The sequence below is a fragment of the Anolis carolinensis genome, unplaced genomic scaffold, assembly GCF_035594765.1.
Source record: "Anolis carolinensis isolate JA03-04 unplaced genomic scaffold, rAnoCar3.1.pri scaffold_40, whole genome shotgun sequence".
Taxonomy (NCBI): domain Eukaryota; kingdom Metazoa; phylum Chordata; class Lepidosauria; order Squamata; family Dactyloidae; genus Anolis; species Anolis carolinensis.
This window is the reverse complement of record NW_026943849.1, coordinates 93,487-109,042: the sequence shown is the minus strand read 5'-3', so window position 1 is coordinate 109,042 and position 15,556 is coordinate 93,487. Positions and strand designations below refer to the sequence as shown.

Below are 15,556 nucleotides of genomic sequence, written 5' to 3'. Positions count from 1 at the left end.
GCTTGGAAATGGATCAAGAGCACCTCCCCATGGCCAGAGTTGGGCACCGCCTCCAGAAAGCCAGAGATGAAAGGAGAAGCCTTTGCCTTTGTTCTGTATATTTGCCTGTCATTGTTATTCCACTGTATTAAAAGCATTGAATGCTTGCCTATTTGTGTATGTTGTAATCTGCTCTGAGTCCCCTCGGGGAGCTACAGCGGAATATAAATAAAGTGTATTATTATTATTATTATCATTATTATTATTATTCCTCAGGACTTCATCAAAGCGGAGCCTGTGGACTCCCTGCGAACGTCCATCCGCCAGAAAGCCATGATGGCCTGCATGTACCTGGTGTATCCTTTCCTTTCTCTCCTCGGACTCCAACGCGACCCAGAAGTGTCCGAATGACAGCCGCTGATCCTGAGGCCGCCCAGGAGTCACAATAATAATAATAATAATAATTTTATTCTTATATCCTGCCCCATCTCCCCGGAGGGACTCGGGGCGGCTTACATGGGGCCATGCCCAGACACGACAGCACAAATCAGATAAAACATTAAACCGAGCAGTAAAACTTCAACATGATTAAAAACAGTCATAAAAGTCAATATACACAATAATATTAAAATCCCGATTTGGGTCAAAAGATCCAATGGCAGTCTACAATCTCTCCCAGGAAAGGCTTCCTTTCCTTGAGTTTACAACTTATAACAAAGTGCACTTTAGCTAGACTATTACTCTACTTCGCTGTTTTTAATTCTGTGTTTTATTAAGTGTGTTTTTGTTTTCATAGGTTAATGTTTAAATTTTATACTTGGTGTATGTTTTTGTTTACTGATGTATTTATTATTGTTTTTATCTGATATTATTTACAGTATTTATTTACAATATTTATATTCCGCCCTTCTTTCTCACCCCGAAGGGGACTCAGGGCGGATTACAATAAACACATATATGGCAAACATTTAATGCCAACAGACAAACAACATATATAGACAGACACAGAGGCATTTAACATTTTTTTTCCAGCTTCACGATTCCGGCCACAGGGGGAGCTGTTGCTTCACTGTCCACTCGTGGCTGTACTTCCTCATTCCTTTCCTCGTGTTTTTCTGGCAGTTTTATGATTTTGTAAATTAGTTAAATTAGCCTCCCGCATAAAGCGTACCTAAATTTCCCTACTTGACAGATGCAACTGTCTTTCGGGGCTGCATAGGTCAACAGCAAGCCGGGCTATTTAATGGTCGGGGGCTTAACCTGACCCGGGCTTCGAACTCATGACCTCTTGGTCAGTAGGGATTTATTGCAGCTGGTTACTAGCCAGCTGCGCCACAGCTCGGCCTGTGAGCCGCCACGAGTCCCCTTTGGGGGAGATGGAGGCGGGGTATGAATAAACTTATTATTATTATTATTACTTTATTGTATGACACAGCAAACAAGAAAGACATGCTGGATTTTGTATCACAAAATCCCATGTCGAACTCTTCCGAAGTGTCTAAGACTGTGTGATGTATTTTCGGATGATGCGCGCAGATCCCAGTCGGGTGGCCTTTTGCAGTTGGCAGATCGTAATTTTGTCAATGTCTATTGTTTCCAAATGCCGGCTGAGATCTTTTGGCACGGCACCCAGTGTGCCCATCACCACCGGGACCACCTGCACTGGTTTCTGCCAGAGTCTTTGCAGTTCAATCTTGAGGTCCTGAGAGCGGCTGAGTTTTTCCTGTTGTTTTTGGTCAATGCGACTGTCACCTGGGATGGCGACATCAATGATCCAAACCTTGTTCTTTTCCACAACTGTGATGTCTGGTGTGTTGTGTTCCAGAACTTTGTCAGTCTGGATTCGGAAGTCCCACAGTATTTTTGCGTGCTCATTTTCCAATACTTTTGCAGGTTTGTGATCCCACCAGTTCTTTGCTGCTGGGAGGTGGTACTTGAGGCATAAGTTCCAATGGATCATTTGGGCCACATAGTTGTGCCTCTGTTTGTAGTCTGTCTGTGCAATTTTCTTCCAGCAGCTGAGGAGATGATCCATGGTTTCGTCGGTTTCCTTGCACAGTCTGCATTTTGGGTCATCAGCTGATTTTTCGATCTTGGCCTGAATTGCCTTTGTCCTGATGTCTTGCTCCTGGGCTGCAAGGATCAGGCCTTCTGTCTCCTTCTTCAGGGTCCCATTCGTGAGCCAGAGCCAGGTCTTCTCCTTTGTCAGCTTTTCCTTCAATTTTGTCAAGGAACTTTCCATGCAATGTTTCGTTGTGCCAGCTGTCAGCTCTAGTTTGTAGTGCGGTTTTCTTGTACTGATTTTTTGTCTGCTGTGCTTTGAGGAGTTTCTGATTTTTGACTTTAATCAAAGCAGGTTTTTCACTTTGCTTTACATATTCTGCCAGGGCATGTTGTTCTTTATTATTATTATTATTATTATTATTATTATTATTATTATTATTATTACAGTAGAGTCTCATTTATCCAAGCCTTGCTTATCCAAGCTTCTGGATTATCCAAGCCATTTTTGTAATCAATGTTTTCAATATATCATGATATTTTGGTGCTAAATTCGTAAATACAGTAATTACAACATAATATTACTACGTATGGAACTACATTTTCTGTCAAATTTGTTGTATAACATGATGTTTTGGTGCTTCATTTGTAAAATCATAACCTAATTTGATGTCTAATAGGCTTTTCCTTAATTCCTCCTTATTATCCAAGATATTCGCTTATCCAAGCTTCTGCTGGCCTGTTTAGCTTGGATAAGTGAGATATTATTCTTTGGGAGGCAGTACCACTAAACACACAGTCAGAGCAGCCACCCTGGGATCTGTGGTTTTCTGAGGCCCGAGAACTCTTGGGCAGAGGAGACACAAGACCTCGTAACTAACTACATCTTCTAAGATTCTATAGCACTGAGCCATGTTGAGTTCAGGTGGCAACAGCTTTGCATCAATTCAGTCATGTTGATGCATTTAAAGGTTTTGCAGATCTGCACCTCCCATGATTTATTTATTTATTTTATTTACTACATTTATACAGTGTAGATGTACCTGGGATTTCTTGTGTTGCCTGCTGGTGTTGTCCTCCTTCCTTCCTTCCGTCTGTCCGTCCTTAACTTCCTCCTGCAGCATCCTGGAGCCCCCTTTGAGTGACACGGAGAAGGCTGAGCTGGTAGAGTCCTGCCTGAGCAGCGTCCTCCCCCTGCCGCTTCCGGACGCCCCAGAGGTACGTGGGGGATTTCATGCACCATCTAGGAGTGATTGCCAGTTTGATTGCCATCAAACTGGAGAATTTCGAGGGCCATCCTTTGGGGTTATGCCGTCACAACCAGGCACCTTTAAGATGTGCTTCTTTCTTTGCCCGGGTGAACTGCGGGGGCCTTACTTCGAAGCTCAGGAATCCCAGTAACCAGAGTCACTTCAAGTTGAAGAATCAAACAAGATTTTATTTTCTCAAAGTCCTTGGCAGACTTGGCACAAATTGTTGAGGTTACAAATACAAACAGTCAACTTATAAAACCTTGCAGATGTTCCTTTCTTGCTTTCCCCCTTAATTGCAGGGTTAACTTTTTCCAAAGACGAAGAGATCCTGAGATGCTCTCTACCCTAGCCCTGAGTGCTATATCAAAAAGGTCTTTCACTATCTAAGCTCAAAGCTAGCTTGGAGACGAAGTAATTAGAGCTTCTACCAATGGCAAAGAAATCCTGGGATATTCTTTGCCTCAGTGCTGAGTTGCTATCTTGGAAAGAGCAGGTCTTCCCATATCTGAACTCAGCACCAGTTTTATAGGCAAGAGGTCAGTACTTACAATGGCTTGTCTGATCTGGCCTGCCTTGACCACAAGCGCATCTGAGTTCTTTTCTCTTTTGTAAAAAGGGAAAAAGGCTTTTCAAAATGGAGATTTCATCCCCAGGAAAAGGGGCGGTCTCAAGAACAAAAGGATACTTTGCAAGCTTTCAGCAGCAAAGGCCTTGCAGAATGGTTACAAATCTTTGCTAATGGCTAACTGTCAGAGTGCTGCTGAGTCTGCAGCAACCCTGGAAAAAATGCAAAAAGGGTGCTATTCCCTACAACTATGAGAGAATGCAAATCAAATCCCTGGGAGACGGAACGGGGGTCCCATTGCATTCGTGGTTTCTCTTCTTTTCTCCCCGCCACAGCCTTTATGGAGCAACACCTTGCATGCCCTGAAGGACTTGCTGAAGAGCCTCCTCCACCGGCACATGACGCCACACGGCCTGCAGAACATGTTTGAGGTGAGCGGGGGGGGGGGGGCGAAATAGTGTGGTTAAATGGGGTTCGGGGACACCTGGGTAGCCACCTGCCCCCAGGCTCTTCAGAGGAGCCAATGCAAAAGGGAGACGGAGAAAGCGGGATCTGCACGGCACAATTAAGGCAGGGTTGCTGTGAGGCTGTATGGCCATGTTCCAGTAGCATTCTCTTCTGATGTTTTGCCTGCATCTGTGGCTGATGGCATCTTCAGAGGTTTTGTTGACAGTGAGTCAAGTATATATCCCTGTGGAACAATGTCCAAGGTGAGGCAAGTGGAGTACTGTATATACTCGGGTATAAGCCTAGTTTTTCAGCCCTTTTTTTAAGACTGAAAAAGCCCCCCTCGGATTATACTCGGGTGAGGGTCCTGGTTGGCTTATATTTGGGTCAGCATATACTCGAGAATATATGGTACATTTATTATTTTTTCTCTATTATTGGTATTATTACATTTGTTATTTTTCTCTATTATTGTTGCTACTATTATATTTATTTTACTCTACTATTATTATTATTATTGTTATTATTATTACATTTATTATTTCACTCTGATCTTATTATTATTGCATTTATTATTTTACTCTATTTATTATTACTTGTATTATTTTCCTGTATTTATTATTATTATTATTACATGTGTTATTTTACTGTATTATTATTAGAAGGATACATAAGCACATTTACATTGAAGAAGATGAGAATAATGGTTTGATCAGAGTTTCTGATCTTATTATTATTATTATTATTATTATTATTGCATTTATTATTTTACTCTATTTATTATTACATGTATTATTTTCGTGTATTTATTATTATTATTATTACATATATTATTTTACTCTATTATTATTACATGTATTATTTTCCTGTATTTATTATTATTATTATTATTATTATTATTATTATTATTATTATTACATGTATTATTTTACTCTATTATTATTAAAAGGACACATAAGCACATTTACATTGAAGAAGATGAGAATAATGATTGGATCAGAGTTGGACAGTCTTATCTTAAATTTGAGCTTTATGTAAATATTCAAAAACATTCAATCTATGGATGCCTCAATTAATGTAATTTTATTGGTATCCGTTTTTATTTCTGAAATTTACCACCCTCGGCTTATACTGGAGTCAATGTTTTCCCAATTTTTTTCGTGGTAAAATTAGGTGCCTCGGCTTATATTTGGGTTGGCTTATCCTCAAGTATATACGGTATTCACTCTATTATTAAAATTATTCACTCTATTATGTGAATCTCATGTGCACCCTCAGTTTGGAGGGGCCATTTATCCCCAAAAGATAAGCATTCGGTTTGAGTAAACACGGCGTTTGTTTCTCTCTTTTGTGACGTATTTCCCGACTCTTTCCCTCGGCAGCACCTGAGTCCCTGGATCAAGTCGGCCAAGGAGCACGAGCGGGAGCGGGCCGTGGACGTCAGTGCCGCCATCCTGGCCTTCTACCGGGAGAAGCTCAACGTCAGCGTAAGTCTCTCTCCCCCTTCATGCTGTTTCCATGGCTGGCCTAAAACCAGGGCTTGAGTGGGGCTGGACCAGGGGGTCTCGGTGGCCACGGATCTCGCACCCACAGCCTTCTCTTCCTCTCTCTCTCTGCAGACGGTGGTCCCGTTCTACAACCTGGGCTTCCTCATGGCCCTCTTCTCCCCGCGCTGCACCGACTCCCAGGCCAGCGTCCGGCAACATGCCGTGGACTGCGTCTACTCCCTCCTCTACGTCCAGCTCTGCTACGAAGGTAGTGGTCAGCACCGGGATTGGGGAGTTAGTGGTTTGTCATCCCATTCATGCTTCCAACCGACTCTTCAGGGAGTGCATTGTGCAGTTTGGCACCACTTCAACCTTGGTGCTGCGGGATCCTGGTTGCTGTAGTTTGCACTCAGAGAATCATAGAATCATAGAATAGTAGAGTTGGAAGAGACCACATGGGCCATCTAGTCCAACCCCCTGCTAAGAAGCAGGAAATCGCATTCAAAGCACCCCCGACAGATGGCCATCCAGCCTCTGCTTAAAAGCCTCCAAGGAAGGAGCCTCCACCACGGCCCCGGGGAGAGAGTTCCACTGTCGAACAGCCCTCACAGTGAGGAAGTTCTTCCTGATGTTCAGGTGGAATCTCCTTTCCTGTAGTTTGAAGCCATTGTTCCCTTGTGTCCTAGTCTGCAGGGCAGCAGAAAACAAGCTCCCTCCCTCCTCCCTATGACTTCCCTTCACGTATTTGTACATGGCTCTCATGTCTCCTCTCAGCCTTCTCTTCTGCAGGCTAAACATGCCCAGCTCTTTAAGCCGCTCCTCATAGGGCTTGTTCTCCAGACCCTTAATCATTTTCGTCGCCCTCCTCTGGACGCTTTCCATCTTGTCAACATCTCCCTTCAATTGCGGTGCCCAGAATTGGACACAGTGTGATTCCAGGTGTGGTCTAACCAAGGCAGAATATAATAAGGGGGAGCAGGACTTCCCTGGATCTAGACGCTATTCCCCTATTGATGAGGCCAGAATCCCATTGGCTTTTTTCGCTGCTGCATCACATTGTTGGCTCATGTTCATCTTCCTCCCCACGAGGACTCCAAGGTCTTTTTCGCACACACTGCTGTCAAGCCAGGCATCGTCCCCCATTCTGTATCTTTGATTTCCATTTTTTCTGCCGAAGTGAAGTATCTTGCATTTGTCCCTGTTGAACTTCATTTTGTTAGTTTTGGCCCATCTCTCTAGTCTGTCAAGATCGTTTTGAATTCTGCTCCTGTCTTCTGGAGTGTTAGCTATCCCTCCCAGTTTGGTGTCGTCTGCAAACTCTTTGGCAAACTAAAACGTTGGGAAACTTAAACTCCCAGTGTCCTGAATACTGTTTGAATCTTAAAACGCTCTTTATTCCATTTTCAGTGGGACAGGTTGCATCAGGCACTTTTCAGAGAAAGAAGTAAACACACAGACCCGGTACTGGTTTTGTAAATAACTACTTTGGTTACACAGGCAAAGGGGAAACATCGCCTATACTCAGCATTCACTCCACATACTTACTGACAGGGGATGATGGGGTGCAGAGTGGATTCCAAAATTCATCATCCCGGTCTCACCTCCTTCTCCAGACTGTATTCCCATGCTGAGAAACAGCACTGGTCAAGAAATACTCCAGCAGACGAAGTCCAACTGTTGATTAACTTTATTTACATAATCTATTTACAGTTGCATTTCTTGGCTTCAGAGCATAGCATTCATAGTCCATCTCCAGAGAGAGCTCAAGCCGAACACAGATAAAATAAACAACACATTCCTCTGTCCAGAGGAAGTTCCCCCAAAGGCCGGAAGTCATCCCTGATAGGTCATAGCAATCACAACAGGCTGTCAGTCAAAACTAGCCTGCTGTTAACCATTTCATCACTGAAAAATACACACTCCTGTTCATCAGCAGTAAACACTTGATTTACATTTCATACAAAATACAACCATACTCCAACACTTACTTAGGCGATCCCTCGTAGTTTGAGGATGATGGTCCTCTGTCTTCACTATCTTGGGGATGGATCCGTAGGTGGCTGAAGAGACCTATTCTTGACCCGCACATTCTCCCTTCCGCAGTGAGGACATCGGTTTCCAGGTGGAAGGCGGTCCCGGTCAGGGTTGGCTTAACAGGCCTTCCTCTTGGCACGTTTCTCCCTTAAGCCCTCCGTTCGTGCCTCTTCGAACTCCGCAGCACTGCTGGTCACAGCTGACCTCCAGTTAGAGCGCTCAAGGGCCAGGGCTTCCCAGTTCTCAGTGTCTATGCCACAGTTTTTAAGGTTGGCTTTAAGCCCATCTTTAAATCCACATACATTCATCATTCGTACTCACCATCCCTCTCCGTTAAGTTGATCAAGCTTGTTGGGAGGAAGAAGGTGAGTGGACACAATGCTGCATCCCTTGCAGATCTGCCACACAGTTGGAAACCAAAAGGGTCTCCTTACCTAGCGAGGTTGTTTAGATAACTTCCGTCATTTAGCTCAGACCTGCTGGAGCCTCATCCATTCCAGAACTGATGGGTTGTTTAACTTCTTTAACTTCAAGAGTCATTGTCTTTGAGTTTGTAAACAGACATTTACACGTAAAGTTCTCTGTTCAGTTCAGTGGATTTTTCATTAGCACTTTTCATGCCATAGTTAATCAAATTCTTCATCTCCTTTGTTCTCCATAACGAAGTTTTCCAGCTTCCATTTTTACAATGGTTCTTCAGCCTTGCTAGACCTTTATAGGTTCCAGACAGAACCCAAACATTCATTTCATTCAGTCTGTGTCCCTACGGGGAGATAGGGCGCCTATAAATAAGCATCATCATCATCATCATCATCATTATTATTATTGACACAACAACGTTGTATGACACAGCACACAAGATAGACATGCTGGATTTCGTTTCACAAAACCACAAGTCGAACACTTCCCAAGTGTCTAGGACTGTGTGATGTATTTTCGGATGATGCGTGCAGATCCCAGTTGGGTGGCCTTTTGCAGTTGGCAGATCGTGATTTTGTCAATGTCTATTGTTTCCAAATGCCGGCAGAGATCTTTTGGCACGGCACCCAGTGTGCCCATCACCACCGGGACCACCTGCACTGGTTTCTGCCAGAGTCTTTGAAGTTCAATCTTGAGGTCCTGAGAGCGACTGAATTTTTCTTGTTGTTTTTCGTCAATGCGACTGTCACCTGGGATGGCATCATCAATGATCCAAACCTTTTTCTTTTCCACAACTGTGATGTCTGGTGTGTTGTGTTCTAGAACTTTGTCAGTCTGGATTTGGAAGTCCCACAGTATCTTTGTGTGTTCATTTTCCACGATCTTTGCTGGTTTGTGATCCCACCAGTTCTTTGCTGCTGGGAGGTGGTACTTGAGGCATAAGTTCCAATGAATCATTTGGGCCACATAGTTGTGCCTCTGTTTGTAGTCTGTCTGTGCAATTTTCTTACAGCAGATGAGGATGTGATCAATGGTTTCGTCAGCTTCCTTGCAGTCTGCATTTTGGGTCATCAGCTGATTTTTCGATCTTGGCCTGGATTGCCTTTGTCCTGATGTCTTGCTCCTGGGCTGCAAGGATCAGGCCTTCTGTCTCCTTCCTTCTTCAGGGTCCCATTCGTGAGCCAGAGCCAGGTCTTCTATTATTATTATTATTATTATTATTATTATTATTATTATTATTATTAATTGCCTTTGTCCTGATGTCTTGCTCCTGGGCTGCAAGGATCAGGCCTTCTGTCTCCTTCTTCAGGGTCCCATTTGTGAGCCAGAGCCAGGTCTTCTCTTTATCAGCTTTTCCTTCAATTTTGTCAAGGAACTTTCCATGCAATGTTTTGTTGTGCCAGCTGTCAGCTCTAGTTTGTAGTGCAGTTTTCTTGTACTGGTTTTTTGTCTGTTGTGTTTTGAGGAGTTTCTGATTTTTGACTTCAATCAAAGCAGGTTCTTCATTATTATTATTATTCTTATTATTATTTCACTTGTCACACCAGGATTCCAGAGCATTGATCCCTGGCAGTTACAGAGGTGTTAAACTGCAATAATTCTACAGCTTTTAGATCAATCCTGGGTAGACAGGGCCTGTGCCGATTTCTTCTGGAAATGTTCATAGATTTTGGTGGTTGTTGTTGTTGTTGTTGTAAAAACAAAACTGGAAACATTGTGGCATGGAAGACTCCAATGTGGGTATTTAATTACAGATATTTGTTCTTTACAAACCATTAGATGCCTTCTACTTGGGAAAGATTTACCCTAGAAAAGGTCATACGGGTCAGTCAGACTGACCTTTGCTCCAAATACAGTAGAGTCTCACTTACCCAACATAAACGGGCCGGCAGAACGTTGGATAAGCGAAAATGTTGGATAATAAGGAGGGATAAAGGAAAAGCCTATTAAACGTCAAATTACGTTATGATTTTACAAATTAAGCAGCAAAAACATCATGTTTTACAACAAATCGACAGAAAAAGCAGTCCAAAAAATGGTAACCTTATGTAGTAATTACTGTATTTATGAAATTAGCACCAAAACATCACAATGTATTGAAAACATTGACTACAAAAACATTGGCTACTAACAAATTGACTACAAATAAAGATAGAATGGCATAAAATGAACTTACAGTTGCAACATTGTTGGAAATTAAATCCATAAAAAGTTCAATCCTTGCTGCCTAGAGAAACAGCTGTGGATCTGGGCAGGAGGCAGACTGCGTTGGATAATCCAGAACGTTGGATAAGCGGATGTTGGATAAGTGAGACTCTACTGTACTGGCCTAGTTGCAGGATCTCCAAATCAGATGCAGTTCTCTTTCTGGCCAGCAGGGGGCAGCATCTCCTTTGAGGTGAACGAGGACCAGAAAGAAGACTGGGGATGGATGGGTCCAATTGGGAAGGGAACTGCAGGAGGGCGTTTCATGTATCAATAAAACAATAATAAATCAATGCATCCAGAAATAAATAATAAATCAATGCATCCAGAAAACAAACAGAACAAAGCAAAAACAAAAAAACAAAAAAAAACCCACAACCCAGCAAGAGTGTCGACCAGACATCTCAAGCATTGCTTGCAAATTGAGCTGATTCCAAAAAAACACACAGCATAATGGCATATAATTAATTATGCAAAATGTGAGACCCGGGGGGGGGGGGGGGGGTTGAGGGTGCCATGGGAATACTGGCTCAGCACAAAAGTTGTCCAAAAATTGAAAGCCCTGCTTGCCACTTGAGGTCTTTGCTAAACAAGATTGCACCATATTCCCTTGAATGGCTTAATTGTGTATAATTATGTGCAAAGTGAGGCCCAAAAGGGTTAACCAATGTGATGGCGGCCACGTGGAGTTCTTGTTCAGATCATAATGAAATAACGAAGGCCAGACTGTTGCAGACGGGTCTTGTTTGGATTCTGGAAATGTAATGTGCGTAATTCCCATGGAGTAAACAACACAACATTACATTTTTTATATATATAGATATTTAAATAAAAATGAAAATAATACTTAAAAATGAGGATTTTCCAGCACTGGCCTCCAACATGGCCATACAGCCGCAACATAGAACAATCCTGTGATCCTGGCCATGAAAGCCTTCGACAACACCTTGAATGTTTGCCAGACTACAACAAAATCTACACTGAGAAGCGAAAGAGAATTGTAAATTTGAATGTTCAAATTGTTGCATGTTCAAAATTTTAGTTTTCGTGCTGGTGGGTACCTACATCAACCATTATATCTCACCATCTGCTTTTATTATTATTATTATTACTATCATCCTCATCATCATCATTAACATTATCATTATGTCCACTTAAAGCTCCATGCCAAGTTGACATCAATCACAAAAAACTATTATTATTGATCCCACAGGGTTTTCGCGGGACCACCGGGACGACTCCATCGAGAAGCTGAAGGCCCTGAAGCCCGGCCTGCGGGACCCCGACGTCAGCATCCTCTTCCAGGCCTGTTGCAGCATCGCAAAGGTCAGTCAGGCCATGGCCTGGGTGGGCTTCAGAGGGGGTTGCAACGATGGCAGGCATGGGCCCAAGTTAGCCCATGCCTGCCATAGATGTTTTTGAATGTTTGGTTTTGAATGCCATTCATGGGAAAACTAGAGCAAAATGTGCTAGAGCAGGATATGCTGCAGAATCAGTATTATGCCCAAGAGACATTTATGCCGCTTATCTGGGGAGTGTGGCATGTGGAGGGGGGGGTGTTCCTGATTCCAATCATCCTGCTGACCTTTACTCCTTTGCCCATCGCCCTCTGGCCAGGTCATTGCCAAGCGCCTTCCCCCAGACCAGATGCTGAGCCTGCTGCTCTCGATGCTGGAGGGCCTGGCGGATCCGGACCGGAACTGTTCCCGCGCCGCCACCGTCATGATCAACTCCATCCTCAAGGAGCGGGGGGCCGTCCTGCTGGAGAAGGTGAGGCCTTGGCTCTTTGGCCGCCTGGGTGTGACACAACTATGGAACGGCTGCTCTTGGTGTTTACACCTGAGTTCTATTCGGGGCCGGGCTTAGCACAGCAGGCTAAACTTCTAGCTGTAGAAAAATCCTGCCAAGCGAAAGGTTTGCAGTTTGAGCCCGGGTCGGGTGAGCACCTGCCGTTAGCCCTGTCAGGGTGGGTTTAAAAAACAATCAGCTCCACAGCACCCTGATTTATTGGTGATCCTTTGACGCTCACCAATTCATTCTTGGTCAGACAGTACCGACAAACAACACCTCAGTCGCAAATCAGCTGAACGCAGCGGTTCTAAGGCTTTATTCCAAATATATACAAAGGTATTTACAAGATACAAAGTCCATCGCTCTTTGCAGACATGCTTTCTCCTTGCCGTTCAGCCGAAGCACACACACTACAGATAACAGCACATTCCACAGGAGAATGATGAACGTCCTCACCAGCTGCAGCAGGCTATCACTCAAACTGGCCTGCTGTTAACAGTTAAGTTGCTGGAACACATGTCCGGTATACACAGTTGCAAACAGTAAAAACACTTTCATCCTTACACCCAAAATAAACCAACAAGCCCCAGCTCCCTGCCCACCTAGCAGATCAAAAGGAGAAATGCGGGTAGATAAATAGATACCATTTTTAGCAGGGAGGTAACCCTGTGGCTGGAATCAAGCACAACCTCCAAGATGCCGGAAATAAGATGGGAAATGCCTTTACCTCTGTCTGTGTATTGTCTGTGCTTGTTAATTGTATAACGCCATTGAATGCTTGCCGTTTGTGTGTTCTGTAAGCTGTTCCGAGTCCCCCTCGCGGAGATACAGTGGAATATAAATAAAGGTCACAGGCATTGGTCAAGGACACCTGGGATTTGACAAAAAACATGGGCTTCTGCACCGTTGTTGTTATTGTTGCTGTTGTTATACCCAAGATTTGGTGAAAGGCATGGGCTCCGGGACTGCTGCTGCTGCTGTTGATGTTGTTGTTGTTGTTGTTGTTGTTGTTGTTGTTGTTGCTGTTATACACAGGGACTTGGCAAAAAGCATGGGCTCTTGTATTATTATTATTACTATTACTACTACTATTACTATTATTATACACAGAGAATTGGTGAAAGGCATGAGCTTCTGCACTATTGGTGTTGTTATTGTTATTATAGAAAGGGACTTAGTGAAAGGCATGGGCTTCATTGTTGTTGTTGTTGTTGTTGGCATGGACTTCATTGTTGTTGTTGTTGTTATTATTATTATTATTATTATTATTATTATAATACACAGGTACTGTACTTGACAAAAGGCATGAACTCCTGCACTATTATTATTATTGTTGTTGTTGTTATTATTATACACAGGGACTTGACAAAAGGCATGGACTCCTGCATCATCATTATTATTACTATTATTATTATTGTATGACACAGCAAACAAGATAGATATGCTGGATTTTGTATTACAAAATCACAAGTTGGACACTTCCCAAGCGTCTAGGACTGTGTGATGTATTTTTGGATGATGTGTGCAGATCCCAGTCGGGTGGCCTTTTGCAGTTGGCAGATTGTGATTTTGTCAATGTCTATTGTTTCCAAATGCTGGCTGAGATCTTTTGGCACGGCACCCAGTGTGCCCATCACCACCGGGACCACCTGCACTGGTTATTATTATTATTATTATTATTATTATTATTATTATTATACATAGGGATTTGATCAAAGGCATGGGCTCCTGCATTATTGTTGTTGTTGTCGTTGTCATATTACCCTGTTTCCCCAAAAATAAGACAGTGTCTTATATTAATTTTTGCTCCCAAATATGTGCTAGGTCTTATTTTCAGGGGATGTCTTATTTTTCCATGAAGAAGAATTCACATTTATTGTTGAACTAAAAAAAAATGAATATTTATTATATACTGTACAGTAATTGTCATTACAAACCAGCATAACCAGACAAACTGTGAATTCTATCAAGAATTTCTTGTTACTATCATTATTTCCATGTACAACAATCTATGGTCCGTACATTTACCGATCCTGCATGCTCTGGTGTTCTGTTCGGCGGGCATGCTTCCAAACAAAAACTTTGCTAGGTCTTACTTTCAGGGGAGGTCTTATATTTAGCAATTCAGCAAAATCTCTACTAGGTCTTATTTTCTGAGGATGTCTTATTTTCAGAGAAACAGGGTATACATACAGGGACTCGACGAAAGGCCCCCTCCTCAAGCGCCAATTCTGTGATTGTGGTGGACTTTGAATGGAGATGGGATTGGGGCTGGTTTAGTGTTGGGTTCCCGGTTGGACTAGATGGCCTTTGGGGTCCCTCCCCAGTTCTATGATACTATGCATTCCTCACAGCCTCAGGCCCTTTCCTTTCCCCCCTCAGCCGCTTAAGCGGCTGAGTGGGGAAAGGAAGGGGCCCGAGGCTGTGAGGAATGGTGGGAGTTGAAGTCCAACACTCACCATGCCTGGTGTAGATGCATCTCCACTCAAAGGTCATCCAGCCTGGAGGGCCCAAGTTGGCCCAGGCCTGCTTTAATGTGTATTTGCAGCGTGGGTCCTCCAAGCACCATGCTCCCAAGCTGCCTTCAAGTTGCTCTGTTCCTGCCCTTGCTCTGACTCTTACCTTTGCAATGGCCTTTGCCCTCAGGTCCCGGAGATCCTGGAGATGGTGCACGCCAAGCTGCAGGAGGTGGACGAGGAGCCCGTCCGGAGGGCGGCCCAGCAGACGGTCTGCATCCTGGCCACGCAGCACAAGGCCGCCGTGGTGGCCACCCTCCTGGGACGCCCGTTGCCCCTCGACAGGTACCACCCGGGTGACCCTCAAGGGTCACCATCCTTGTTATATGGGGCCCTACAAGGTGACATGGCTGTTGCACCTCAGCACTGGTTCACCTTACTCTTAACACACACTCCACCACAGCAGACGTGGTTTGAACAGTTCATTGATAAAAGATAGCAAAGTCTGAATAAAAAGCAGTAAAGAAAGCAAACATCCAAATGCAATGGCAGTCCATAAAAGCAATATAATCCAATAGTAAAAGCAACTAGCAGAATATAAATCCAAGTCTCCGATATAGGAAATGAGTCCAGAAAGCAAAGCACCATGAGCTTCAGATTAAAGTCCAAAACACGGTTTCTAGGCATGAACATAAACGAGAATCCGTGAGCTAAGATAAGGCGGGAGATGTGCTTCCAAGAATCAGCGTTGCTACATCTGAAATCTCTCTCTGTTTCGCCTGTATTTATCTGTGTTTACAAGCCAGAAAGGCATTTCTCTGCCCTTGAATTCCCATGCGTTTGCCAGCTATTCTAAGGGAGCGTCTGGGGCGAACCTTTAATCTTAACCTTGTATCTCTATCTAAAGAAGACTCCTCT

The 15,556-nt window shown here is 43.6% G+C and overlaps 1 protein-coding gene across 5 annotated transcripts in view; it reads left to right on the top strand.

Annotated features, from left to right (window-relative positions):
• The window catches only part of mroh1 (maestro heat like repeat family member 1), a 163,653-nt gene that overhangs the window by 111,121 nt on the left and 36,976 nt on the right, over positions 1–15,556 (top strand). For all 5 annotated transcript variants that reach the window (XM_062966905.1, XM_062966906.1, XM_062966907.1 and 2 more), the window contains 8 exons: positions 256–335; positions 3,102–3,198; positions 4,134–4,229; positions 5,628–5,732; positions 5,865–6,000; positions 11,605–11,717; positions 12,009–12,161; positions 14,829–14,983. In XM_062966905.1, coding sequence (XP_062822975.1) covers positions 256–335; positions 3,102–3,198; positions 4,134–4,229; positions 5,628–5,732; positions 5,865–6,000; positions 11,605–11,717; positions 12,009–12,161; positions 14,829–14,983 — 935 coding nt within the window. The remainder of the gene's footprint in view (positions 1–255; positions 336–3,101; positions 3,199–4,133; positions 4,230–5,627; positions 5,733–5,864; positions 6,001–11,604; positions 11,718–12,008; positions 12,162–14,828; positions 14,984–15,556) is intronic.